This window comes from Aspergillus terreus, genomic scaffold (genome assembly GCF_000149615.1).
Source record: "Aspergillus terreus NIH2624 scaffold_5 genomic scaffold, whole genome shotgun sequence".
NCBI lineage: Eukaryota > Fungi > Ascomycota > Eurotiomycetes > Eurotiales > Aspergillaceae > Aspergillus > Aspergillus terreus.
Genome location: NT_165928.1, coordinates 1 through 27,700, shown reverse-complemented (window position 1 = coordinate 27,700; position 27,700 = coordinate 1). Strand labels below are relative to the sequence as shown.

At 43.0% G+C, this 27,700-nt stretch overlaps 7 protein-coding genes across 7 annotated transcripts; 4 read left to right on the top strand and 3 right to left on the bottom strand.

Annotated features, from left to right (window-relative positions):
* Nucleotides 1-1,083: 1,083 nt before the first annotated feature.
* On the bottom strand, nucleotides 1,084-2,107 carry ATEG_03584 (HEAT repeat domain-containing protein; the record flags this gene model as incomplete). Its single annotated transcript, XM_001212762.1, has 2 exons — nucleotides 1,084-1,709; nucleotides 1,879-2,107. 2 exons carry the CDS (start codon nucleotides 2,105-2,107, stop codon nucleotides 1,084-1,086), a joined length of 855 nt encoding a protein of 284 aa, XP_001212762.1.
* Nucleotides 2,108-4,899: 2,792 nt separating this feature from the next.
* Nucleotides 4,900-6,054, bottom strand: ATEG_03583 (uncharacterized protein; the record flags this gene model as incomplete). Its single annotated transcript, XM_001212761.1, has 3 exons — nucleotides 4,900-5,020; nucleotides 5,365-5,421; nucleotides 5,765-6,054. 3 exons carry the CDS (start codon nucleotides 6,052-6,054, stop codon nucleotides 4,900-4,902), a joined length of 468 nt encoding a protein of 155 aa, XP_001212761.1.
* A 1,265-nt stretch (nucleotides 6,055-7,319) lies between these two features.
* On the top strand, nucleotides 7,320-7,739 carry ATEG_03582 (uncharacterized protein; the record flags this gene model as incomplete). The annotated part of the gene is made up of 1 exon (XM_001212760.1): nucleotides 7,320-7,739. One exon carries the CDS (start codon nucleotides 7,320-7,322, stop codon nucleotides 7,737-7,739), a length of 420 nt encoding a protein of 139 aa, XP_001212760.1.
* A 5,068-nt stretch (nucleotides 7,740-12,807) lies between these two features.
* Nucleotides 12,808-14,187, bottom strand: ATEG_03581 (uncharacterized protein; the record flags this gene model as incomplete). The annotated part of the gene is made up of 1 exon (XM_001212759.1): nucleotides 12,808-14,187. One exon carries the CDS (start codon nucleotides 14,185-14,187, stop codon nucleotides 12,808-12,810), a length of 1,380 nt encoding a protein of 459 aa, XP_001212759.1.
* A 1,857-nt stretch (nucleotides 14,188-16,044) lies between these two features.
* On the top strand, nucleotides 16,045-18,093 carry ATEG_03580 (peroxidase family protein; the record flags this gene model as incomplete). Its single annotated transcript, XM_001212758.1, has 4 exons — nucleotides 16,045-16,533; nucleotides 16,617-17,011; nucleotides 17,063-17,349; nucleotides 17,414-18,093. 4 exons carry the CDS (start codon nucleotides 16,045-16,047, stop codon nucleotides 18,091-18,093), a joined length of 1,851 nt encoding a protein of 616 aa, XP_001212758.1.
* Nucleotides 18,094-22,702: 4,609 nt separating this feature from the next.
* Nucleotides 22,703-23,701, top strand: ATEG_03579 (uncharacterized protein; the record flags this gene model as incomplete). The annotated part of the gene is made up of 2 exons (XM_001212757.1): nucleotides 22,703-23,457; nucleotides 23,509-23,701. 2 exons carry the CDS (start codon nucleotides 22,703-22,705, stop codon nucleotides 23,699-23,701), a joined length of 948 nt encoding a protein of 315 aa, XP_001212757.1.
* A 2,173-nt stretch (nucleotides 23,702-25,874) lies between these two features.
* ATEG_03578 (uncharacterized protein) lies at nucleotides 25,875-26,637 on the top strand (the record flags this gene model as incomplete). Its single annotated transcript, XM_001212756.1, has 2 exons — nucleotides 25,875-26,285; nucleotides 26,623-26,637. 2 exons carry the CDS (start codon nucleotides 25,875-25,877, stop codon nucleotides 26,635-26,637), a joined length of 426 nt encoding a protein of 141 aa, XP_001212756.1.
* Nucleotides 26,638-27,700: the final 1,063 nt, after the last annotated feature.

Genomic DNA, 27,700 nt, shown 5'->3' with positions numbered 1-27,700 from the left:
CTGCTTTTCTAGATCTATCGATAGAGCAAGGGCTCTAATATAGGCTATGTCGGTTTGTAACGCGCTCCGAGAATTAGATATAAAAATATATCCGGATCTATTAGCCGGCACTGCAGAGATAAGGCCGACTACGAAAGTCCGCCAGCTCTCTTATTTTAACATAACAACAGCCGCGCCCAGATCTTTAGAATAATATTTATTGCCAGCGCTTCTTCATCTCGGGCCCCTAAAGCTAGTATTTTTAGGTAACGCCGTCTTTCCGCCCGACAGCAAGCTCCCATACCAATCTGATTTGTAATCAGGTCTACGAGCAGATCCAACAATTAGAGCAGCAAGAGAAACAGCAGAATCAGACTATTACAGCAGAGAGCTACCGGCCTGTTTTGTATTATCTCCAGCCCGCAACTGAGGAGCGTTATCGACGGATCTGGAAGCGTCTTCTCTGCTTTATCTACCATACTACGCAGCCCTAAGAGTCGATTCGATTAGATCACCGCCTAACCGGATTCCATAGGGATATCTCTTTCAGATAAAGCAAATAAGTCAGCAGTTATATGAACCTACTGTTCTAAACCCCTCATGTCCTTCGGATTCTTTGATCCACTATTTGAAATCCGATCTTCAGGTTGAATCTAAGCTCTCTTACTTCAGACGTGAGTAGAAACAATCAATTTTTTCCTTAATCACTAGTGCCCCCAACATTGAGTTACGTATGTTGAATGCTGACCACTAGCTATGTGCTTCTTGTTTCTGGTGTGCTATCAAATCCTGCCTAGCGTATAAACCCTAAAACCCCCGAGAGAAAAAATTTAAGTTGCGGACGCAGGTGGAGGAAGACAGAGAAATATGGAGGATAGCGGTTGGCGGAAAAACGAAACGGATAATATACGCGGAAGGCATCCCTACTAGAAGCCTATACGCGTCAGAAGCGCATCGCGATCCACAAAGGGCACTCACCAACGATCCACGGAAAATTATTGTCCGGCTCGGCTGCTTTCTTGTACAGACTGCGCCCCTGCGCAGCAGGAAATATGCTTGCCATCTAGATGCTAGGTGGAACTCTTACAGGAGGATGAAACGTTTTCAGGCGGCCGAGTATCCCAGTTCAGCTTCAAGCGACGCCCCCACGGCAGGAATGGCAGCGTGCTCTCGCGCCCGCTGTAAAGCCACCTCTAAATTGGATTCTCCATGTAATAATTCCACACAACCGAGACGATTATCTGTTTGAAGATAAGACTTGCCGTCCTGGATATACCAAGCTAAATGGTTGTTAAAACTTTGCTTCAGTAGAAGGGGAAGTAGTCCTTGTGCATGGCCTCCGACCAGGCAAACGAAATGGAATTTATGGTGTTCCATTATCATAGGTGCCACCCGGTCGACTGCGAATAGGCCGTGACCTTTGAGCTGCCTCGCTATTTGATTCAGGACCCCTTCCGGCAAGTTCGGCTTGCTCCCGAGGGTGTCCATAGAAGCCGTTTTGACGTCTAGATCTTGATCCTCGAGCAGCGCAGCTATCTGGTTGAGTATTACTTCTGGCAAGTTCGAACGGCTGCTCAGGGCGTCAGTGGCAGCCCTTCTGATATCCGAATCTTGATCCCCAAGCCGTGCAGCTATCTGGTTAAGTCTTACGTCCGGCAAGTTTGACTGGCGCTCTAAAGCCTCAATGGCTGCCCTCCTAACAACCCAATCTGGATTATCGAGTAGAGAAGCTATCTGGTTAAGTGTTACTTCCGGCAAGTTCGACTGGCTGCTCAGGACTTTAAGAGCAGCCACTTTGTCTTCCCAATTTTGATGCTCGAGCCGTGGCACTATCTAGTTGATGCTCCCCTGCGGCAAGTTTACTCGGCTTAACAGGGCGTAACGAGCAACATTTCTCACCACATGATCTTGGTCCTTCAAGGCGCGCAGCTATCTGGTTGAGGGTCACTTCCTCCAAGCTCGATGGGCTCGACAGGACGTCAATGGCTGCCATCCTGACGCCCGGATATTCATCCTCGAGTCGAACCGTTATCTGCTTGAGTGTCTCTTCCCGTAAATTCGACTGGCCATCTAGGGCGTAAATAGCAGTCTTTTTAATCACCGGATCCTGGTTGTCAAGTCGCGCCATTATCGCTTTAAGTGTATCACCGGGTAACTGATTTCTCGAGCTTCCGAATAAGTGCAGTACAGATCCTGGCAATTTATCTGAGATATTATCTTGAAGCTACCCGGTTACTTTTTTTGTAATTTTAAGTGGAATTTTGTGTCGTAATTCCATCGACCGAAGAGTAATTATCCTAACTTTATCCTTCTTTTCCTGTAGGATGTTAAATATAGCCTGCTCAGGGAACTCGTTCTCGCTTACCAGGGTATTTTTGCATAGCCAGAATAGATACTACTCCCTAAGTTTCTCACATTAAAATACTAACTACCTTAATATATGGACTTCAAGATCTCTTTAAAGCCGAAATTCGTAGCGAACCTTGCTTAAATAGTGTATGACAAGCCGCTGATATGTAGGGCCTAGGAGATTAAGCAGCTTCTTATTAACTATTTTAAAGAAGTAGGGTATCTCTTCGTCTCCTTTAACGTCGTTAAGTAGGCCAGTAATAAAGCGCTATAAAATATCGTAGCGAGTGTGATATTTATGCCGCCTAAGAAACTTAACAAGGTTGGTCTACTTATTTTCTCCACTGCTAAGCATTAAACATATGAATAGTTCTTGATTTTTCTACTGCCGCATAAAATACCGTGCCACAAAATACTTTTAGAATATAATATATAGAAAATAGTAGTTCCGATTACGGCTCTTTAACTAAAGGCTCGAAGTTTATATAAACAAGAGCTAGTTAAATATTTTATTAATAAAGAGATCCGGCTGGGGCGGTTTGAATTATTCAAAAATAATATCGCAATACTTTAGTTTAAAGGCTATTACATTGTTAAATATTCTAGTAAAGGCGAGAACTTTAAGAAGTTAGGTTTTAGTTTAGATAGAGCTTCTAATCTCCCTATAATAAGCGACCTGTATTTAAGCCTAAGTCTATTTCTCTAGTTTTACAGCATTCTTCTTCTATAAACATTGCTTAATAGCTTAGTAAATAGCAGTTATAGTCGGCGGTATAGTCTTACTATTAAAATTATCCTAGATATAACAGAGAGCGCCTAGAATAATCAGGATCTATATAAGGCCCTAAATTAATTAATACTTTTAGAGAAATGGCCGAACTTTATCAGCTTTTTCCGAATTAGCCTTATCTATCTCTAGAAAAGTAAGAATATTTTTAATGTAGTTCTTTACTTAATCTAGGTAAAAACTAATAGCTTTTAATTTAAGGTCGAAAGTTCGTTAGAGCTAATATAGATATAATCCCCGTAGATGAGATATAATAATTATATTAGATAAGTTTAACAGAGACTAGAGAAGAAGAAATACTTTGCTTCTTTTATCTAATTCTTCTGAAACTTTATCTAGGCTATTAAGAACAAAGAGCGTCCTTCTATATTTAGTATTATCTAATATAATCTATAATATATAAACTAAATTCTTCCCTTTCAAGGTTTAAGAGAGATATTATTAGAAAAACAGATCTTTAAAAGTTATATTCTTGCTTAGGCTTCTTTATTAGATCTTGTAATAGTATCTAAAGTACACAGTTAAATAAGTCTTTCTATATACTTTAATAGATAAAGTCGTAGACAATTTTTTTATATAAGATTATTTTCCTAACTCCGGCGCGACTTTAAATTAGAATCCTTCTTAATTTTATTGTAGAATATCTTAGCCGTTTATATTTCTTAAATATTATCTGTAAGTTAATCTAGATACCCTTGTCTAGTATTTTAATTTTTAGTTAAGCAGCGAGTGAGAACAGAGAAGACTACTATGTATTTCCTTCCTGTATACAACTCTATTTTATCAGGCTACTTTACTATAGCAAGATTAATATAGCACTGCTCTATCGACAAAGACTTACCTAAAAGTTATTTAATCTCAAGTCTGTTTGTAGTATAATAATTATAATATATATAATTATCCGCTTTTTTAAGCGGAGACGCCTTATATATCTTGTCAATAAAAATTTAGATCTTTTTAGTAATAGTAATATAACCCGAATCGTCGGGTCTATTAAAATTATTTATCTAAATATAAGGTCCGCTTAAGGGGAATAGATTCCGGGACTATGTCGAGACGCGCAGAGCTGCTATTAACTAGCTAGAAAGATATCAACCAATTGCCTTATAGCTTAAAATAGGAAGCTTAGGATAAGAACCGATTTATCCGAGAATTATCTCGACGACTTACTAACTTTGGCTTTTTTAGAAAGTCGGCAGCTAATTGCGATAGAAACAGAGCCTTTCGTAATAGGTTGCTTTTTTTAGTCTTATAGAAGATTGCTAGCAGTGCCTAATCCCGCTGACGAAAAATCTGCGTGAAATCTCCCACAGAATCCTGAAGAGTTAATGCTGTCACGCTGTTAAGCAGGCCGGTTACTGCTCTGTCTGCGAGCCTAGCATAGCCTTTCAGAAAAGGGACTGCTGCCCTAGCTATATCGTTAAATATAGTCTTTCTAAACAGTGTAACTAGAAAAACTACGCCCTCTATTACTCTTTAGAAAGAAGCATATTTATTTCTAAGCTAAGCGACGATTACTAGGGCTTAACTTAGTATAATACTACCTAGGCACGAGATAATAAACAGTAGAGATTAATATTTCTCCGTCTAGATTAAGAGTGAATATCTAGGAGTAAACACCTAGTAAGCTCTGTAATTATTATCTTAATTATACTTTGTTTGTTAAAAAGACTTGCTAGCTAGTCGTAATAGAGAATCTAAGCCTGTTTAGCCTTGTTAGGAAGTATATCCGGATACGCTAGCTAGTTTATACCGTGCTTATTAGTGCTACTAGTTCGCTATATCTAAATATCCGGCGACTCTGTGTCAAGGCTATAGATAGTAATAATATCAACGTCCGTTTCGGGCTTGTTTTTAGGAGAAGGATAAGCCTGGTAAAGACGGACATCCTGCTGCTGCCGGGTACTTTATTTTCTAACAAATATGTATAATTTTTTTCTTTTAATTTTAGCTATAAAGCAAGCGAACTAGAGTAAAGCAAATATAAAAGAGAGAAATTTACATATTTAAATAAATAATAAGATACTCTTAGTTAGAAGTTACAGGCATAAGAGTTGATATTATTATAATATTAAGAGTTGCAACTTCATTAATCCGCATGAGAAAACATGTTAGAGCAGATACTTTTTACCTTATAAAACAGAAAAAGCTTCCACCATTTTACTGAGGGTACCTGTCTTAATACTACATAGATATGTTATATTATAGACTAAAATTACTCCTCCTGAATGACATTGACATTCACATACAGCAAGTACTCTAATAAACAATGCTTGCCTAGAATGTCATACAGCTGCTTGCGAGTACTAAACTTTGATTAATTTCACATCATTTTAAGATATTGGGAATATGGACTTAATTGTACAGATAACTTTTAAACGTATCAATTTGAGCAAGCTGTGGAATCAGCAGTGATCCCTTTTCAAAAGCCAGCTATTACCTGATACGATCCACAGTAGACCGTCGTATAAGCACTAGTCGACGCAATTTCCGTCTCCACATAGAACAACCGCCCGGTAATATACTTCCGCAATTGTCAGGCACATGATACGTCTCCAAACTTGTGAAAATCCGCTTTGCCTCCCACATTCATTGTACAAATCCCTTTTGAACACATCATCAATTCTTTCTCTCAGGGTCTCTGTCAACCTGTCCTGTGCGCCGAAATTCCGATAACCAAAATCATGTCGTCTGCAGCTCGGCTCAAAATTAAATCCTGCTGGCATATCTGGAGCCATGGTACAGTCATCGGACGACCAGTCAAAACAAGGGGGTTCTCTGGCCTCGCGAGCCGCACTAAAAGCCTCAATATCAGTTTTGAAGATGAGTTCGTCGGTTGTGGCGGCAGTGCATTCATTTTGCCGTTTCAAATCTGAGGATGCCAGCAAAGCATGGGTATTTGTGAAGAGTGTCAGGACAATCCATATAGAGAACCTCATGCCGAACTTGTTCTACTGCTTCGGTTAGTTCACGCAGAATAAAATACGCGGAGGGGCTTAACAGTAAATACTTATCTGCACCTTGAGTGAGACGTTAATGTTGTATCAAGCAGATGTGAGCACTGGCTAGTGCTACTAGAAAGTATCAAGGTGCTTTAAGTACTAACACCCATAGGGTAACCAAGCATAATTAAAGTATGATCTCGGTGATGATATCAATACTAAACCTAGACTAATTTAAAATGATAACGTAGTCTTCTGCGTGTGAACAGCCAGTGAAATCAATTGCAGATATAGTCTAACTTAAAATCCGTATGACAGCCAGTTTACCTACCGCACTGATGTTGGGTTCCAGTATTAACTTGCAGGTGTGGGTATCCTATACGAAACAGAAAAATGTTAGGCTACATATTCAGAAATAACTACTAAGCTGGAAGTCTTCTTGACAGCCAAATTACAATTAGATTGTTGTACTCCCAAGTTGCCACAGACAGTAGCCTTTCTGTAACAAGAGATTTTACCACATGTTGTGGGACAAATAAAGGAGTATAGGTTCAACTTCGTCGTTGTTTATCTAATAATTCCTGTGATTAAGTGCGCGAGGATTGACTATTCGCTTTATATAATGCACTCAGATTGCTAAAGCTTAGGAGAATGCCACTATGATATTGTTAGCTAGTTTTAAGGTGTTAATGGATATATCGCTCAAAGTTCTAGCCCAACAACACAGGAGCCTAAAAGGGTGGAAACAAAAAATTCCTCCGTAGATTTAAAATTTAAAGCCCACTTAGCCCAGGAGAAACTTGTTAGGATTAGTGATATAGCTTAGCTAGAGGTTGGTAGCTATTATCTTGTGGCTGAATTCTAGGTCGTTCTGCTGTTAAGGGATTTCTGCAAACGGCCAAAGCTCAGTAACACCATGAGAGTTAAAAAAAATTGAATGTTACCCACTGTACAGATATAATGAGACGGCCAAAGTTAAATCTAAATTCTGTTTCCAGTACGCAGCAACTGTGCTTAAATTACCAGACCGTTCTAGATTCTGAAGTAATCCCTAGTGGGTATGTTTAATCTTCGGTCTAGGCCTAAGGGAAATCTAATATAAAGATCGCCTATTCCTAACTTTAACCAAGTTTTATTAGGCTCTTTTGTATTATATTCACTTCCATGCCACGCCTCTTCAAAATACACCTCTTTCTTTAGTCAACAACCGCTACATATATCTGGCCCATTACAGTATCATATAGTACAATTAAAACTCCAGAATGGCCGCAGCACCGCGTGTTCTCGTTGTATCCGGCGCCCTCAGCGGTGTTGACGACGAATTTTTCGGTGCTCACGAAAGAATGCATCGGCCTGTTTACGCTAGAGTAGTTCTATCAGAGGAAGAGGTTCCCCAAACTTTCTTTACATGGTCTGAAGGCTGGGGCGGGGAATGCCGCCTGGAAGTCATTATTACCGCCCAGCTTAACAAAAACCGGCATATTCTTGTTACTGTCAACGGAAAGTTCTATGAGGGTACGAGCGAAGCAACTACAGACTTAGCAGATGAACGAACTCAGTCTGCGCTTGTACCAAAGGGCGGCCTTCCTATCCCATTCTCGCTACAGCTTTTTAACCGAGAGCCTTTCGGAGGGGATACAGCGACTATATCAGTAACCTTTGTTAATGTTGTGGAGGAGTGAAATTCTTTCCACTTGGTCTCTTAATTGGTTTGGTAATCAGTTCTTTCTAGTTGGCGTGGCAGGGCCACAGTGGGAGAATGATCGCTTTCCTTTTTGTACTAGTCTGTTTCTTTAGTTAAGGCCTAAATTGTGTATCTAAAATGCGGATTACATTTTTTTAAATTTTATAAATTGTAGTATAGTATACATTATTTACCTAGAACCCGCAAAGCCACACTGGTTAACTTCTAACCCCCTAACTAGGTTATATGCATGTAGGAGAGTAGTGCAGGACGCACGAGGATCTGCCTAATGTAACTATGACTACTCCAAGGTGGAGAAAGGAGTAACAGCGGACAAATCACAAGTTGCCTTTCTACACTTAAAGACTCAAGGCGTGCAAGCAAGGGTTAGAAGAACCTACATGAACGCTCGTACTGTAGTATAGAAGTAGCTCGCAAGTCCTTCTAACCTCGCCAGCTGCTCTTAGTAGCGCTAGAGCAAAAGAGCCGCCGAACAGTCTCAAATTTTTTCCAATAGCGGAATGTTTCCCTAGTTGAGCCTAGCGCTTCCCTGAGCAATATGAACAGTCACGCTAACCTCTTCTAGTCTAGTAAAGCCTCAAGCTGAAGCCTTGCGTGGAAGAAATCATGTATTTACACCATAGTGGTAGGCTGTATATCGCTTAGCGAGGGGTCAGCGTAAAATACTTCTGTAGGAGGTATTAACGATGGAATTGATATAGATTTGTAAGCCATCTGGCGCTGTCTATTCCATACTGAAACCAAGACTGCGAGACCTGGAAAGGCTACTTCATGTTAGGCTAACGCCTTTGCTATGATCTAGTATCAGCTTTAGATACCATGATTATGAAGTGGAATGGAAAGTAGCGCCGGAAAAATGCCCGTGCCAGCTTGGGAATATCCAAAAATCTCTGATTGAGAAACGGCAATATGTTACACTTTCAATGGGGAGCCGCATAATCTACACTCAACTCGGCTTCACTCGGTCGAAGGCGGGTGGGAACAGTGTCAAGAGAGAAAATGACCATATAGACAAATGAGTTGCCTATGGCACTTTTGAGCTAGTGGTATTTCATGTTTTATGGTGTTTGACCTCTAATGTGTTTCTGGGTTATGTTTCTTTTAACTATATGAATTTAGGGCGGCAGCCGACCGGATTCGTTTTACAGTCCCGATTGGCTGTGTTGAATGGAATTTACCGCCATTTATAAAACCATGGCTTTTCTTTAACAAAATACGCCAAAGCGATGTTTCAGGAGGAGCGTTTGCCATATAAGGAGGTTTGATATTGCAGCGGGTGATACCATATTATCCTTCGCCGACTTGATTTGAGAGTGTTGGATATCCTTTTATGCTATGGAAAGATATATTTGTTAGCAGGTTTTATATCCAATTCGTATATCCCGTGATCATGTTATCCTCGGTAGAAGCCATAAGAACGAGTAGATTATCTTCACAGGATGTCAAGAAGACCTAATGAAAACTAATATTGTCACTGCAGGTTGATCAAAGGGGATCCCTGTTATTCAAGATCAATATTTGACTAAGGACTTCCGCCGTTCAAACCAACCATAGAGTATAAATTTAGCTACCAGCGACTCATGTGCTTAAAGAATTGCCGCTTTGCACGCCTCTCCCCGACTAAACTATTGTTTGCTTTAACGTAATCTACTCCCTAGTAGATGCGGCACTGTACATACAATGCCTTACGGTCCGGCTAGTTTGTACGGAGTGCCAAGATCAGAATTGGGTATGATGGATATAATTTCAGGGCAGGGTTACAGTGTTACTAATTGATCGGGGGGAGTCTCTCTCCTATTCTGCTAAGTATCTAATTACTGGCGTACAGTATGTCAGTGTCTAGTGTCCCGACCAAAACCGGATCCCTAAGATACAGCGTGCTGAGTGTGAGGCTGTCTTTCAGCAGTTATTTAAGCTTGTCTTATACTACTAGCTGTTAGTATCCTGCATTAGCTTGTATTACATATATATTCGGTTCATTAACAGCCGCCTATCGCTTCTGTCACATCCTGACTAGGCATGGCAGGCTGTAAATGATATAGCTCAGGCATAGAAGGTGGCGGAATAGGTGCAGACTAACAAGCTAATACAACGCGATTCTATTTAAGATGCGAAGCTCTGGCTTCATGAAAATAGACCCTCCCCCAAAGTAGGCTTAGCGCCGGGAGCCCGTTACTATGGGTCCCTCCCCCTCCGCCCCGTTACCACTATACTTGGGGCGGTTTGGAGGATGTTCCATATAGTTGATGGCTAAATCGGGCTAGCGGCGGTCGGAGTTTGTATGGACAGTAACTCGTCACTTCCGGACTTTTAGATGTAGGGCTTGTTTGATCAGTCGATAAGCTTTTCGAACATCTTCTACTGCATAGGTGAAGTTGGGCTCAATCAAACGCTCGACTAATCAAACACGATTCCCCACCTGCCGTGATAGATGTACTAGTTTAAGAGGGGCCCACGTATGTCAACCATAGGAAGCTCACGTTGGATTATGCACGCCAACGACCGTTCGACCGAAGGCTTCAGCAAATCGATCGATGTTATCTTGAAGCCAAACCTTCCTATCCGAATATTTATTGGTTAGGTATCTCTCCACTGCATGGTCCTGTATTATATTCGTAGGTGGGGGAGTGGTGATTAACGTCAATATATCGAACTTACTCAGCAACAACCCCATTAATAAACAACCAGTACTCAGCCTTACGAGCTGAAGGAGATATAACTGTTCGGGTAAATAAAAGCTTTTGCCTACCGTTCAGGTAGCTGCAGATTATAAAATTTACTAGTATAACTCCCACGAGATAGACAGCAAATGTTATAATCGGCAACATAAAACAAAACAGAAGGGAGGTTATGAACCCAATAAGTTCTATGTGAATGAACAGTAATACGGTTCTCCCCGATGCTCCTGAGCTCCCTCGGCCATTCGGCCGCAATGGCCACAGCGGAAGGAGAATCCCAGGTATATACCGAATGCAGCGAAGAACGAGGAGGAAATCATCCAACAGAAGGCTTATTAAAGAAGCGGTATTGGGAAGTGGCAAATTCTCACCACTACCAATCTGAGGCGGCCGGAACTGGAGGGACATGATGTTAGAAGTGTAGTTAGTTACGTAACGAGCTTAACAATTGTAGTGGGGTGTGCGTCCCGGATAGTGGACAGTATAAGTTGTTCGACAAGGTTCTTACTTGTGCAATGAAACAGGCAAATATACTCCAGATCAGTGATATAAAGTCTTGGTGCGAGGAAGCCTGCAGCTACTTTCGCGTTCATTTTATCTGAACGTGAGTTGCGGAAGGGCATATCAGGAATTAAATCGCCTAGTTCTCCCATCAGTGTCTGTATGCGCGGGATACGTGAGTACCAGAAAACGCGGAGATCTAGACCTGTCCAGCAGAAATAGCACCAAAAATATATCCAATCTGGATTCACGGAAGCTTACCACTTGTTGCTGAACCTAAAGCATAACCTTAACTTTGCGAATATGCTAGTCGCTGGCACCGTATCCTTTGGATTACTCTCCACAAATGCGGCTGATCTTGGACCATTCAATCACAAAACCTGGTTGATTTTTGTTAACAAATAAATCTGATATGATCACGATTACAATCGTAACCAAGTTTCAACCACGCAGCTGCCCTAGTTTCTTGTAAAATACAAGTGGGCATAATGCAACTAGTCCTCATCTTTATTTCATCAGTATTATTTCAGTCCCAATGTCTTTACTAGGAAGTGACGTACACACTAAATGTCAGCTGATTAGCGCCAACACACTGAAACCATCTGTGATGCCACTGATTCTTAACCCGACCGCCTATTAAATTATATAAGAGCCCCAGTAACATTTGAAAGTATTCAATTCCTTAGTACTATAATGATTTCGCGTGTTGCGTGTTAGATATTATATACGTAGGACTACTTAGCTTAGTAAGGAGCTTGTTGACTTTCCTGTCCGAACAGCACAGGGAAGTTAGCAAGGTTTCTTTGTTTAACAACTACAGCTATATTTAAGGCTATATTTTAAATTATGGTCCTTGCCCAGGCTTGAATGCATTAGCAAATTATAGGTATCTGTATGTAATAGCCATTCTGTTATACTAATTATTGCTAACTAAGTCTAAAAAGATTTTGTGATGGCTAAAAGCTTATTATTCCATAAGTTGACCACGCTTTAAGGACCGTTCTCTATATAGATACTATTCTCGTGTTAGCTTTAACTCGTAGTCTCTGTCTGCTCTGTTAAAAGGATAGCACCTTTAATCTTTGGGACCTACGAAGGCATAATGTAGTCGAGTATAATATATTATTTACTCGACTGGACTTCCGCTAAGGTAACAATTATATCTTTTAGCCTGCTATATTTAAAGCACTCCTTAATAATGCTGACGGTGGTTTTATTATAATTAAATCGCTAGCTAAGATATATATCCGACGTTAGAAGGAGAGTGGGGCAGTAGGATTGTCTAAGCTACCATTTAATCTATAGTTTATTAACCTTCTTTAAACTGTCTTCTTCTTAAATACTGTATAAACAGGGAGGAAGTTATCCAGAGAGACTATGACTACCTTCTACACCGAAGAAAGATTTCTAGAGGAGATTTTGAAGAACAGGACGCCTTGTACGCTGTTTGGTTTGGTTAGAAGCGCATTGATTCTGTTGTTCTATATTGTATTTCACGCCTAGGGCCACAAAGTACGCTTATGTACCCTAAGTCCGTTGAAATATGACATCCATTTCAGTGCCATCTTTAAGTTGTCCCAGTTGGGTTGTATCTGCCTGTCATTTTTTACCTTATCAAGACCCTATGGCTGAAACTTTGACTCCCTATTCTGTGTACTTGAATAGCAATCTATAAGCTGACAGCGGTTGGTTACTTTGGCATTAGGTTAATTTCATAAATAAAGACGCGCAGAATAGTGTGACTATTAGCTAGATAGTTACAGTATCGTATTGAGTGAACAAGGAGGCTCAGCTAGTAGTTCGGCCGCGAAATCTCGCCGTAGAATACATCTTTGCGCTTATCTGCCCATGTGCTGCGATTCCAAGCTATATGCCGAACAGGGCCTTGAAGTAGTCATTGAGGAATAGGTCCTTAGTGTCCAGCTGCTTTCGTATCTGAAGAAAGCGCCGGATACTCTCTGGGTCGTGGACTTTTGTCAGGTTGCTGATGGCACCACCACGCGTCTTATTGATATGTGGTACGCCGCCATGAAGCAACGCAATTTCATTGAAAGCTAACCGAAATGCCTTCCAGGTGGGATCTGCTGGGTCAGGATACTCAGGGTCAACTGCGATCATATTTCCGTTTCGCGATCGAGACAGAAAAGATGATTGATCTTGCTTGAGAAAGTAGACGGCAACGGGCATGAGCAACGTAAAGTTCTGCTCCCTTCGGAAACGGTCGCTCAGCTGCAGAAACGCGCGGATCATATCACACCACTTTTCCTCCGGGAAAACCCAATCATAGAATTCAAAATCGGGGTCCTCTTCCTCATAGGTTACCGCACGATCACAAGGATCTATGGTGTAGGTACAGTCGCGAATTCTCTTCAGCGGCAAGTCAATCAGCACTTTGTTGAGCGGTGCTGCCACAGCCGCTGGGAGCTGTAGAGCCGTTAAGGCCTTTACCAAAGGAAGAAAGAAATCCCCGAACAGAGCAATGATATTTTTGTTTTCAACTTGGGTCCCGGAGGAATCAGAATTGGGGTTTGCTGAGTCGATGAACTTGCGACGCTGGAAGAGCACCTTACCAGAGGTCGGGAACAGCATCCCGAACACCTGGTCATATCCTGCCTTCAGGGCTTGGAGTTCTTCTCTAAAGTTGCCAAGGAATTCGTCAATCTCCGAAACCTGGAAGCTCATGTGGAGTGGCTGGCTCTTGAAGATCCGCAGGGTGACCTCGCAGACGATCCCAAGCATGCCGAAATGGGAGCGAACAGCAGGCAGATACTCTGAATTCTGTGATTCTGATATTTCTAGAATATCGCCGGTTGGTGTGACCAGCTTCACACCCAGGACAAATGATGAGAATTGCGCAGATTGATTCATCGAGGTATCATTGGCATGTGTACCACTGATGGCACCAATATGAAAATTGCCCCACTCAAGGATAACGGGGGGTCGGAGGCCAGACATCTTCAACTGTGCACATAGCTCGCGGAGACTAACACCTCCCTCAACAGTAACTGTGAGCTGCTCATGATTGACTGATAGTATGCGAGCCATCTTTTTTAATGAGATAACAATTCCAGTGCCAATCGTGCATTCAGTTGTTGAATGCATGGCACCAACAACTGTGACTTTTAGACCATTTTCAAATGCTTCCTGGACAATGTGCTGAACTTCAGAAATCTGTGTTGGTTCCTTGTAGCGATTATCGGGTATAGTATACCGAATCTCGTCGTTCCAATTGGTCAAGGTAGGCATAGCTGCAACTTCTGCGAAAACAGTTTCCTTCCAATTCTGTAATAGCGGAAACTCAAGTTCACGGAAAACTCTGACCAGGCTTCTGAGACTATGCGAGGGAATAAAATTCTTTGATGGGGAGCTCGATGATGGCAAGGCAATAAGGGCGTGTGGTGTGATTTATGCCCATATACCTTTTAAGCATACGTCATCGAAAGCCCCAGGCGACAATTGATGGTGACGTGAGTATGAATTATTTCAGGTTCTTGAATGTCTAGAATCCTCACAGACTCTAGTTCTAGAACATGTGATGGAGTGTGCCATACTATATACGTTCACAGAAACATCTGATGCTACATTGTATGAGAAGCTGAGACCATAAGGTTTATTATAGCCATGGTTGGCATATGCAAGCCTGAGAAGTAGAAATCATTTTACTATGTTACTGTGGAAAACCAGTGATTGTATTCCATATATAAGGTGAGCTATTAAACTTTACATATAAGTTAGTCTAGATTTACTCATAGAATGTAAAGGAGCTACCTGCCTGGGTGGATGGCCTGTTCGCTAGGTGATAATTGGGAACGAGATAGTATAGTTGGTAGTTGAGATAGTGTAGAATGTAGATGTGAGAAACTTGTTCTGGGCTGCAAAAGATTAAGCACTGAGGCAAAAGACCTGTTATGATTGACCCTTAGGTCAACCATGTCCGGCCTCCACATATATATCATTGAGGCCGACTGGATGCCTCCGCCTTAGATCGCTTAGATGACGAGACTAACCCTTATTTCAAAGTGGCAGATGACTTACAAGAGGGCGTCCTTCATAGGCCTTACAGGAAGGCTATGGTTACAATGCGTTGGTAAGAGATCATAGAGGGAGGGAGATCATGCAACCAGGCCAAGCTTAATCCCTTCCTTCCCATCCCATATCCATCGTGCCTAGTGGCCCTGGTCCGCAGGAGGTATAACTTTATGCTGGGGATGATTTTTAGCAAATGTTACTGAGGTATTATGAAATAGCTAGGTAATAGGAAAATGTTCAGCGGCACCTGGCACTCTAACCAAACTCAACACTGCACTATCCGTGCCAAGCGCCTCCCCCTACACACCGGGTAGGAGTGGGAGGCGCTTGGCACAGATAGTGGATACTGTTGCTACTAGAATACGAATGATGAGAATCATGAGATAAAGAAATAGCCCGGCATTATGATGCGCACATATAATGATGTCTATTACGGATTAGGGCCAAAAAAAGCACTTAATCAGGATCATATGATGATAGGCCTATAAGTTCAGAGGATTAAGAGCTTATGTTATTACCTCAATAGAACCATGGCTTGTTATCCTAGCTAGGTGAAAGCGGAAATATGGTATAGAGTCTTCTAACTTTAATTTGGACAGTAGTCCTGTTTAAATTGCAGAACTTTAAATTTTTCGGGGGAATGCTCGTCCGTTAATTATTGTTTAAGTGAGAGCGATATTGGACAGCTGAATAGACAGTCTGGAAAATTTGCTGGAACACTTATGAAGTGGGGACTATTTCTCGTGACATGATTACCAGTTGATGATCTCATTATATTGGCGATATCCTTGAGTTTTGCCAATTTACCGTGGTATGTATAGTTAACTGGCTCGCACACTTCTGGGTCTAGATCAATACATACAGAGGAATTTAAATTTTAATAACCTTTGTCCAAATACCACTGAGAAAAGAGCAGCCAAATAGAGCCCCATGGGAAAACCCAGGAGATGTTATTTAGGTTGTTGCTCGTCTTCCCTACTACTGATAATCCCGGGACCAGATCTGCTCTTCTAGTCTTACCTGTGGCTGACTTTTCCCAATAATTTTATGTAAAGCCCTCCATACTCTGAAGCAATGGAGCCACCCAATTTCCAGCCAACTTTCCTCGAGCGCTTCTTTATCAAGATTTTCCACTTCATCAATAGATACGTGCCGTGGCACAGACTCCCAGGCTTTCTTGGCGCGCTCAACCTCGACTTCCTGCGCATCGAGCTGCGTGCTTACAACCTCCATGATGGGTATTCGTCCGGCGACGCGCAGGGAAACACAGTTAATCATCCATTGGAGGATGAGCGGTTCATCAGTGCAAGGAACTCGGATGGCAAGTTTAACTCTGTTGAACTACCACTTATGGGTTGCGCAGGCATGCGCTTTGGACGGAATTTTCCGAGAGAATACACCAAAATGCCAAACAAGGATGAGCTTTGGACCCCGAATCCTAGGGTGGTCAGTGAGCGGTTCATGGCAAGGAAGTCCAGAGGGTTTATTCCAGCAACAAGCCTCAACTTGCTTGCTGCTGCGTGGATCCAGTTCCAGATACATGACTGGTTTCAACATGAAAGCGTGCGTATTGAAGTTTTTAGTTCTGATGCTGTTGTAGTTTGTGCTTTAGTACTGCGAATTATGCTGATAATTTTCGCAACCAGAGCGAGGAAATCCATGATATTCCACTTCCATCAGGAGATACATGGCCCTATGGTCGCATGATTCTTCAACGAACGAAGCCTGATGAGACACTAGACGAATCTGACATTCAGTGCCCAGGCTACAAGAATCAAAACACAGCGTGGTGGGACGGCTCGCAAATCTATGGCTCAAGCGAAACGATCACCCAGAGTCTGCGCACCAAACACAAGGATGGGAAGTTGTCGCTGTCTAGAAGTGGCACGGTGACATTCCTTCCCCGTGATAACGCTGGGAATCCACAGACAGGGTTCAACAATAACTGGTGGACTGGTATGGAAATGCTACATACACTTTTCGCGATGGAGCATAATGCCATCTGCGACATGCTGCGCACCGCATATCCTGACTGGACTAGGTAAGCTGACACAGAATTTTGAGACAAACGAAAGGTCTTGACAGAAAACAGTGATCAAATCTTCGACAAGGCTCGCCTTGCCAACTGTGCGCTGATGGCCAAGATACATACTGTTGAATGGACCCCCGCTATATTAGCTCATCCAGCTCTTGAGATTGGCATGAATGCGAACTGGTGGGGGATTGCTGGGGAGACCCTAACGAAGATGGTGGGCCGAATCTCGAAGACTAGTGAGACAATTAGCGGTATTCCTGGCTCCGGTGTTAACCACTTTGGCATTCCATATTCTCTAACGGAAGAATTTGTCTCCGTCTACAGAATGCATCCGCTAATTCCCGGTAAGCATCAATGGTGCTCCTGGTTGACATATTCCCAAGACATATTTGCTGACTATTGGGCCAGATGAGATCGCTTTTTTCAGTGCTGCAGACGGCCGGCACAAGTCAACTATCCCCGTCGTGGACACGATTTTCAGCGGGGCTCAGAGGCCCTTTCACCAGGGTATTTCATTTGCTGACAGCTTTTACTCATTCGGCATTAATTACCCAGGGGCCATTACCAATAATAACTACCCTGAGTTTATGTGCAACCTATCCACGCCAGACGGCCAGCATCGGGACCTGGGTACTGTTGATATTTTGCGTGATCGCGAGCGTGGTGTGCCCCGCTACAATCAGTTCCGACGACTCCTGCGCATGTCAGTTCCAAAAACCTTCGAGGAGCTGACGGGTAATAACAAGGAGCTCGCTCAAGAGCTGCGTGACGTGTATGGAGACATAGAGCTAGTTGATACACTCGTGGGGTCACACAGTGAGCCAGTTCCTGAAGGCTTTGGTTTCAGTGACACGGCGTTCCGCATATTTATTCTCATGGCTAGCAGGCGGTTGAACAGCGACCGCTTTATTGCAGGACAATGGGACACAAATACATACACTGAAGAGGGGTTTCACTGGGTACAGAATACTGGCATGAAGGATGTGCTGTTGCGGCATTTCCCAGAGCTGAAAGGCCATCTGAGAAACAGCAAAAATGTATTTGCACCGTGGGAGAGGTTACCTGAGTCTGCAGCATACAAGGGATAGAAACTAATCCCCCAAGAAAGAGACAGTGTTAACCTGCAATCATGCTTTCTGAAAAGTTGGTGCCGATTATATGACCAGGCTAACGAGCATTTCTTTTCGTCTTTCTCATTACTCTCAGCCCCAAACTTTTTTGTACTTTATAGTGACGTCTACGCTTTTATATCATTTAGGTTGTTAACATTTAAATCTGGAGTTCCTTCTGCAAAGTCTTTATTGTTCATTTAGTAGTTAGTAGATGCTTACCCTACATATAAAAATCCGGAACCGACAGTTACTGCCCATACATCTTCCGGCTGCGCAGAAGGGGAAAGTCGCGCACTTTACCCACTGCTAGCCTTATCCCGCCATCACCTGAATGGACCAACCTCCGAACCGCCCTGGTATTGCTTCCATCTCTTCCCATACCATGTACAGACCGTATTATTCCCCATACTTCCCGTCACCTATTACTTCCTAATTTTCGTATACTCGGCCAGGATATCATAATCTTAGCTGCGTACCTCCAAATTCAAAGTAAAACTCCCATTTATCTTTGTTTCTGGTGATCCTCTTGCTATATCTTGAACGGTTCCTTCTCGGATACGAGACACGCTACGACTGAGACAATTGGCTGGTTCCTTAAAACATTCTATTGTATTCTATTATTCCTATTCTGTTCTATCTCTTGTTTCATCTCTGATTACGATGATTAATTGTCAGATTCTAGAAGACACTAGGTCACAGAAGCTGCAACATAAACATGGCTTTTCAACCCCCAATTCAACATCAGAATTGACCAGAGTTGCAGATATCTGTAGTTTAGTGGTCAAGCTGTTTAACTCACTTTTCCTTCTATTTGTTATGGGATGGATCTTCCTATCTAAGCGTGCAGTATGAACAAGAAGGATCAGCTAAGGAACAGGAAATCAGACAGCGGCCAAGTGAACAAAGGGGGAATGAGGCTGTATGCGGTGGCAGAAACGGCCTATAGCCCACCCCGGCTGAGGGTTGCAGCGAGGTCCCGCCGACCCCCAGCCTATGGTTAGTACAAGGCCTATAGAACCCGTAACAGATATTTGTATATTACACTGAATATTAGATCTTATTTTATACAATTTTAATTTTTCTTTTAATGTTTTTACTATAGTAAGTTTTTTCTTAGATTTGGTAAAGCTAGATCTATTTTTATTTCTTTTAGATATCTTAGTAATAACTATTATCTAACACACTGGTTTTATTCAATTTTGATTGATTTTGTAATATTTAGAAATATAGATTACCCATTAAATTAAACAAAACTATTAACTTAGTTTACTTGTTATATCAATAATCCAGTGTACTTCTCATTACACAGCAGCGTGCATCTTCTTATTGCGAGGATGGGTTGAACATGGTTACTTGGTGGCTCTGCCCGGCGAGGCCGCCCTCAACTAGCTAATAGGCATGGATATCATGGGTCTCTAACACTTCGGAGCAGAACTAGGGTTGTATTTAACAGCATGCCACCTCTGCTGGGCGGTAATAAATAAGGCAAGGCAAGGCAAGTAGATAGCAATGCAGGCCAGTGTACTTAAAAGCGATACTGAACTTTTGCATAGGTATCATAATATCTTTATAGCCGCGTACTGCAGGGGCAGCCGAATCGCACCAATGGCAATTTGGTTAAGATAGGCCTTGGTGACACTCTAAGCCTGTTATTTTGGAAATAGTGCAGTTTTCGTGTGTATATATATATGGATATCTAGAGTTGTGCAAGCATGCATATCGTCCCTGACACGAAAGGTCAGGGTAAATAATACCAAGCAAGCAAACAAGCTGTAGCCCTCTGTGACTACCAGAATTCACGTTCAGCCTGCCCGGTCCAGCTCAATACCTCTTCCTGGAGAGAATTTGCATCCATATCATCTGCCCATTGGCCTACTATCTATTCTGCGTAGTCGGCCACAAATGCCAAATGCTTTTGTAAGCCAATCTTGAACCTCACGCATATCAACCAGTCCAGAGTTGGTAAGGAAGAGAATGTCTTGGCGACAAGATTGATTTAGCTACTTCCAGTATCAAATAGTGATTTTGGTGACATCCCATAACAGATCTTCTTGTAGAATACACATTCCCAAAAGAAAACGACACTCTCTCTGTGGCAGACAGCAAGCACGGTTATTGAATGCACTTCAAGAAGGGGTGACGTAAGCTCCAACAGAAGAGATTGTGGCCCAGCGTCCGTGTTCATCTGGCCCACTAGGTATGGTGATAAGCAATGAAATTGTAACTCCTTGGTCAATCGGCGGAGACCCTGCGACGCCAAATCCCACCGTAGTCTCCTTATCGTTCGAAAGGTTGAAATCACTTTTATCGAGAGCATTGTTATGCCCCATATAGACTTGGATGGCATCAAATATCGTTTTCCAGCCGGTGGCATAAGCGACCTCGACTCTTTTGAGTTTCAGTATTTTCCATCGAGTTGAGATGGAACCATTACTGGGACATTTACCCAACCTTGAGTGTTTTGCTGGTAACAGTCGCTCTTATGTGCACACCCCATTCTGGATGAGTAATAGCCAGGTAGTACTATCCGCACGGAGGACTGCCGCATTTCTATGGGTCTTGAAAGTGTAAACAGCCATTGTTTCTAACTAGGAACTCCGATATTTAAATAACTAAGGTACAGGTATCGAAGAGTATACTAGCGACATAGGTATCGCTATGTCATCTAGCTTGAGTCTAACCCCAAAAGTGATGCGTGTTAGTATTACATCACAAAAAACTGCAAATGACAGGACGTGCATTATTTCGTCATCCACAAACTGAGCATGGGAGACCAGTTTTCTCCCAAAAGTCAGACGGACAACACAGATATTAGATCTTCGAGTAATTTTTCTTCCCAATGCCCTGTTTCCATGATGACGATTTACACTCTCTTTGAATATACTTTGCTATTTCTACTAGCTATTTAAATACTTCGCGCAAAAGACAGTGTGTCTAGGCATGAAATGATATCGTGGTACTATATGAGGTATATAGTATGTAGCATGACCAGAGTTTGCCGCGAAATTCACGTTTGATATGTGAGAACGAGCGTCTTCTGTTGCTGGTAGTCCGGTCTACTTGCGGGTGAAATACGTTAATTGGTAAAATGATGGGGTCTAGCTATTAACATGAATCCAATCAAAACCATAATACATGCCCAGTGAAGCCACAAGATGTAAATCATTGAAACGGCCAGAATGTATCAAAGTAGCTAAGCTACACAGCGTTTTACGTGGCGGCAGTGATATCCGGAAATGGGTGATTGGTATGGACCGGCCAGACCCATTATTAGCTTTGAAAATTAGCTTTCTTCGAGGTACGTCGACGTTCCATTAAGGTTTGAAACTCTCCCCATACTTTACCACCCGACAATGCCCGCTGGAAATGTGTTCTTGCTGCATGCAGCTTGGACTGGCTGGAACTAGATCCCTTCTGAACAACTTTGTACCACCAAGTGTCACATAGAGTGGAGACTATTGCAGAGTCCGGTGCTTGCATACACCTCTTCCAATAACAGGTAGCCGTGTAGTAACAGTGGATGGTTGTTCCAACGGAATCGGCCCGGGTATGGAGATTACCCCCACATATGCAGCTGCCATCAAAACCTTAACTTTGCAGGGCACATATCTCATAGATACAACGAATTGATCTAGATTTTTGGCATTATTACGTTTTCCCAATGCAGGTTTGAATTTCATTCTTAAGAGTTGATTTCGGTGTTAGTCTCGCATCCATATAGGTTTAAGCCTTGCATTTTGTGACACAAGCATCAGCTTATGGCTCACGATTATGGACAGAAGTTTACGTCAGAATATATTTAAGAATAAGGCAATTGTTCCCCATAGGATGAATTAATTTGTTAATCAATGACATCTATGCTACGCTACGCAACGTATGCAGTGTTAGTAGCGGGTAAAGTGCGCGACCCTCCCCTTCTGCGCGGCCGGAGGTTGTATGAGCAGTGATGGCCACTTCCAGACTCCAATATGAAGGGACTAGGGCTTGCCCGGTATATAGACATCATAGCTTTACCAAGGTGGGTAGCTTCTGGTAGATCACACTTTATCGTCACCACGGGCTAAAGTCCCACCTGATCTTTAACTGTCCATCATTCATATGGAAGTAATATGTAAAGGCTCTCCTATACTTGCTTTCGTAAAACAGAGCAATCTAGAATGGTCGATCGGAAATTAACATAATTGTATTATTATTATGATCAACGAATGAACCTTCTGCATACTGATTGCTGAAGTCACTGATCCGCATAAGATACCGAACTTGGGTCAGCTTGACGAACGTCCCATGAAACCCACGCGCCGCCTACGCGCTCTCCGTCCCCAATCCATAGAAATGTTTCAGAGATCCGGCTTTAGATGAGAGATATTCTCATGATGACATAGATATTGCCGGATGAACCGGATCTCAAAGCGGGTTATGAAATAAACGAGCGAGGCCTTATCTGCCCTTTAAAGTCGGCCCAACGTTCGGCGGTGGATACAGATTATGATACTTTCGTGGATTATACAATAGGTCCGCTGGCTGACCACACCGAGTAATCTGAAGTCTTCCGTCCACGGTATTAGCATCATCACCGCTTCTTGAAATGGCACGACTCCCCTTCGCCTTGTTCCATCTCTTTATCATCGTCCAAGTTTCCCTTGCCTTTCCTTGGTCCAAAGCTGGGTCTATGATTCGCAACAGTGGGGCTTGCAGTTATAAAGAGCGTCTATCCTGTTCAACCCCCTGGGCCAAAGGCGGATGTCAGTCACGTCTCTCAGTGCCTCATCCACCTACAAACCGAAATTTGCAAGAAAGTCAACGCCCACTCATTGATACCCCCTTCCTTGGCCGTGTCACCACTTCCTCGATCAGATGTAACATCTCTTCTGATGACGACGGCCACGTTGAGGAGTCCGTCTCCGTGACGGAGCACAGTGATATAACAGACCACTACATCACATTCCGGACATACCAATCCGCGCGTAACGACCACGGCTTATTTACTCAGGAGGCGTTATATGACCACATCCACTTCTTCAACGCCTCATTCATGATATCTAGTGACGGCATGCAGAAGGCGCTAATAAGTTGGGGTCGTGTGGTTGAAGGAGCTTCACAAGCGAGCTATATCATTAATAGGAGCGGCCTCGTTACTGGCTCTATTGATGACCGCACATTTACGCCATTCACTGCCGAAAATGCTAGTAAAGCCACATTCTCCGACGGCAAACCTCTTCCAATCCTGCGTCTCTCAGAAAGTGTTAACAAGACGATGTATGACGTGGCCCCACGCATTAACTCTGCGTTGAAGTTCTGTAGCCCCACGGCCTCTACAATGGCACCCAGTTCCGGAGAAGTGTAAGCCAAACTGATCCTCGGTTTTGTCTTTCTACTAGCTGATCATCCTAGACAAATCTGGGACGAGCAGAGTTGTTCCGCTTGTTTGAGTGATGCCTCCATAGCATTTGGAGTACTCACAGTAGGGTGTGCGGGCGGGTTAGTCTGGTGGAACCCGCCCGCTTATCTGGCCTGTCAAGCTGCTGCTGTTGCCACGTTATTCGGCATGAGAGCAAATTGCTATAGTCATGGATGGTGCCCCTGAGTAAGTTAAACGCATACAACACATGTGGTCCCTTGGAATCCAAGTTGTGGAGGCCTAATTGGGTTTAATTTGGTGCCTTCATGTCTCGTGTTGCATTGTGCATTTGCCCATACAAATTGCCAGGAAGGGAGTTGTTAGCAAATGCAGACTTCTATCGTTCGATTGGTTGAGATATATCTATTTCTTCGTTGGATCCGACAATATATTGCAAAAGTGTTTGCACCCCAGTACTTAGGGCTCCTGAATCTACCCTCATTCAATATCTCTTTTGTTTACTACTGGTGTAACTTATGGAATACCTTTAAGTTTCTAATTATTTCCTGGCAGCAGCTAAATGGGCAGTCACGGTCACTTCGCGTCTCCCGTGTTATAATAGGAAACCTTTAGGTTTATGCTTATATTAGTAAGTGCGCGGCGGAATCCGTATGGGCAACTGTAATAAACGGTGGGATCCCGCTCAGGGCTGACGAATGTATTAACTATCTAGAGCAGGTTAGATAGGGGAGTTATTAACGTTTTTTTCACTAGCGGGTGAGTCAACGCCATCGAGTAAGTCCAGTCCCCCAATTCCTGCCTACGGGCTAAATACTAGAGCCTTTAACAGCCAAACAATTACGTTTCTAACTAAGACCTAATTACTAAGGGGTTTAGGACATCTAGCTCCCCGAACATAATAATTAGAACACTGCGGTGGCGCTCGTACGCGCGGCCCAACTGCAGAAACGCTAGATATATAGGGATAGTATCCTAAGCTTCTTCAACTTTATTTTCGTGTTGGAATCGCTCTGCGCCATTCCGAAGGGATAAGCTGTCTTCTATAGATTGTTATCTAGTCGATTTCTTTAGGGCTTAGGGTTTTGTCTGCGTATTTCTTCCTTTGTAAAAACAAACTCATTAAGCTTCAATCCATGACCTTTAAACATTTTATGTATTCGCCCTTCTAGTAAAAGTATAGGGCTGTAGCTGCGTTAAGCAGTTTCTTTGCTGCAGATACTTGCTTCTCTAGCTGCCTGATTGTATAGGGTGTTATAGGCTGAATTAGTTGACCAACTGCCTGGTGATGTAAGCACCTTTAGTTGGACCTCTAGTTTGCTCAGTACTGTCCCCGGGTTAAATAGTACTAGGCCGGTGCCTGCGAAGCTATACCGAATAGGCTTTGCTGTAAAAGCAAGATCGCAAGCATCTGTAAATATACCTAGCAAGTTAAACTCTATAATGTAATTAATTTCTCGGTTTCTTCTTTACTTTACTAGATTACTGTACGCGACTTTCAGACCTCGAAAACAAACAGCCTCTATCTAAAGGCTGGAGCTTACTGGAAGAATGCGCAGGCATCTAGATAGGAATTATATTTTTACTATAGAATTAATCGAATTAAGGCGAAAGATGTCTGCTATAGCCGACCATAATAAGAAGGCGATATTTCCCAGTTATACGGCGAGTTTTGTTGAAACATTGTCTGTAATAAATTACTACCAGAGGGGACGAGCATACTATAGATGTGAGTCATAGCTTTGTAAGAAGGGCTGAAAGCTAGAGCTGCTTGCGGACGTTGCGGAACACAGCTCTGTGTGCATTTCTAAATGTAGGGTGGGATTGCATCCTAACAAAGTAGTCTAGAACCCCATGCATTTGTCTAGACTGAGGTCGAATATGAGTCAGGGTTACACTCACCTGAAACACCCTTGAATAGAGGTATAAGTATGGAATATGATGAAGAGCTAATTTTTTCTTTAATAATCGTAAAAGATTATAGACTACCGCGTATGATTATTATAGTTAGGCTTTTAGGCTTTGTCAAGGTCTAGCCCCTATGGTGCTATTTATGATCCGTCATATATCAGTTCTAGACTGTATGAAAAGTTGGATATTGCTTCCAGATCCAAAAATTACATTCCAATCAATAAACAGCAATACTTGTAAATTTGAAAGGCAATGAAGAATTCGTATTACGTCAACAGTATGTAATGAGTAGATTAACTACCGCTGGTAAGCCAAATTCCAAACGCGCCATAACTCAATATCAACTTAAAGAAATCTTACGAACCATGTATATAAATTGGTTGGTGTCTTAGGAATTGGGCTCACAACTACAGTTGTACTTCAATTTTTAACACCCAACACGATTAAAAGCAGGAAGAGCACTTAGGGCACTGCCTTGAACCCACCAACCATGAGCGATGACACTATCATTGCCCACACCGAAGAGATGGTAGAGGAGGCTAACGTCATCGGTCTCATCACTAGCTACAATTCTCTCCTTGAGCAACGCCAAGACAAGAATGTCTTGAGATTTGTAACTGAAAAAGTTTTTATCCAAAACCTCGAGCACCATTTTCGCAATATGACGGCGGCGAGTATGACGGACAAGGAGGAGGCGGCCATTGAGGCAGATCTGGGCACGCATGTCGCTATATATCTCTTCTACACTGGGTCCAACCAGTGCAACAACTGCGAACGTGCGCTAAACGCATATGACTTTTACTTTTCGGGCAAAAAAGTGCACGGCAAGGCCTTCAAATCAATCATCATTGATGCGCCGCATAAACTTCAGCTGCGCGGCTTCAACTCGAAGGCAACCGTGGTATGCTCCAACTGTCAATCGCGCAATGTGTTTCTTCCAATTGTTGAAGATCCAGGGGGCGGGGACGGAGGCTACCACTACATTGTGGGTTCATACTGCTACGCGTAGAGGAACTGCCTCTGTGCGATGGAGCAATATCAATACTCCATCTAAGGGGCGACTCTAATAGGTGTTGAAGGAGTCACTTTTAGATCCACAGCTTCCGTGGTCTGGTGGTGAAGCTGCAGAATTCAACATCTGCAGTATATCTTATCTCTAGGCTTCGAACAAGTCGAGTCATTTTTGTTAATCCATTTTTGAATGTGTGTTAGGTTGGGCCATAGATACTGTAAAACAGAATGTTATGCAGTGATTGTCTCTCCATTTTCCTCATGGAAAATATAGTATTACGCCGTATCTAGTTGAGGCCTTCCAAGTAACTTCAACAATAAGGCCATTAGCTTCTAACAAACCCGGTGGTTGGTCACCGTTTCGCCCAAGAGTCAGGTTTGGATGTGGCTAATGGCTGTCGTAGTGGGTGCTATGAACCAATGGTGTTACTGTCGTTGCTTCATGGTCAAGGGAAAGTTGCTGCGTACTGATTCGGACACTTTTTTTTTTCCAGCTCCAACTAGAAGCTGCATGGCTCTCTCGGTTCCCAGGTTGGAGGTGCTGGCCGCTACCACAGCCCATAATCTCATCGACAGTGCCATTTTGAGTTCCCATGTCCTCTGACAGACTGCAGAATGTTACGGCACCCTTGTCAGTCAATTACGTGAGGGCGGCCACGCCAGGCAGAACCATTGGGCAACGACAACCAACCGAACCCCGCAACAAAGAGATGTCCGCGACTTGCCCGCTGCTCAGCTCGCGGCTCAGTGATCAATCAAGGCCTGAGCGCTAAACCCGATCGAGCAAGCCACAAGGAAATCAAGTATATGTACGTCTCCTCGTCCTCTACTCTCATTATTCTGATTTCTATCCCTTCCAACCCCCTCCCTTATCAAACCACGCGTAGTCATCTTATCGCGATCGGTTAGACATACATAGTTGATCCTTTGGGTACGTACGTCTTAATATAACATTTACTAGTTCCAAACGTCACAAGATCGCGAGATAGTCACAGGCAGTTTCATACCAGTCCCACTGCTTTTAATGGCGCCCCAGAGGGTCTGGCCAGTGCTTTGAAGGTCGAGATTGTACCGACAACCTCCGTGAAACGCAAGTCAGAGAGAAAGTCGGGAGCAGGTGTTACATACAGCTACTGTTACCCATAATGCGCTGATCGACTTCAAAGCAGTGGATGCAAGCGATTTGAACCTCAAATCCCTGGAACGTGACTGCGAGCTGATGAAGGAAGCTCTAGGGTGCTATCCTGTAGAGATTAAACAGGCGCTGATGTTATTCTGCAGTGGCCAGGCTACCATGCAAAAAAT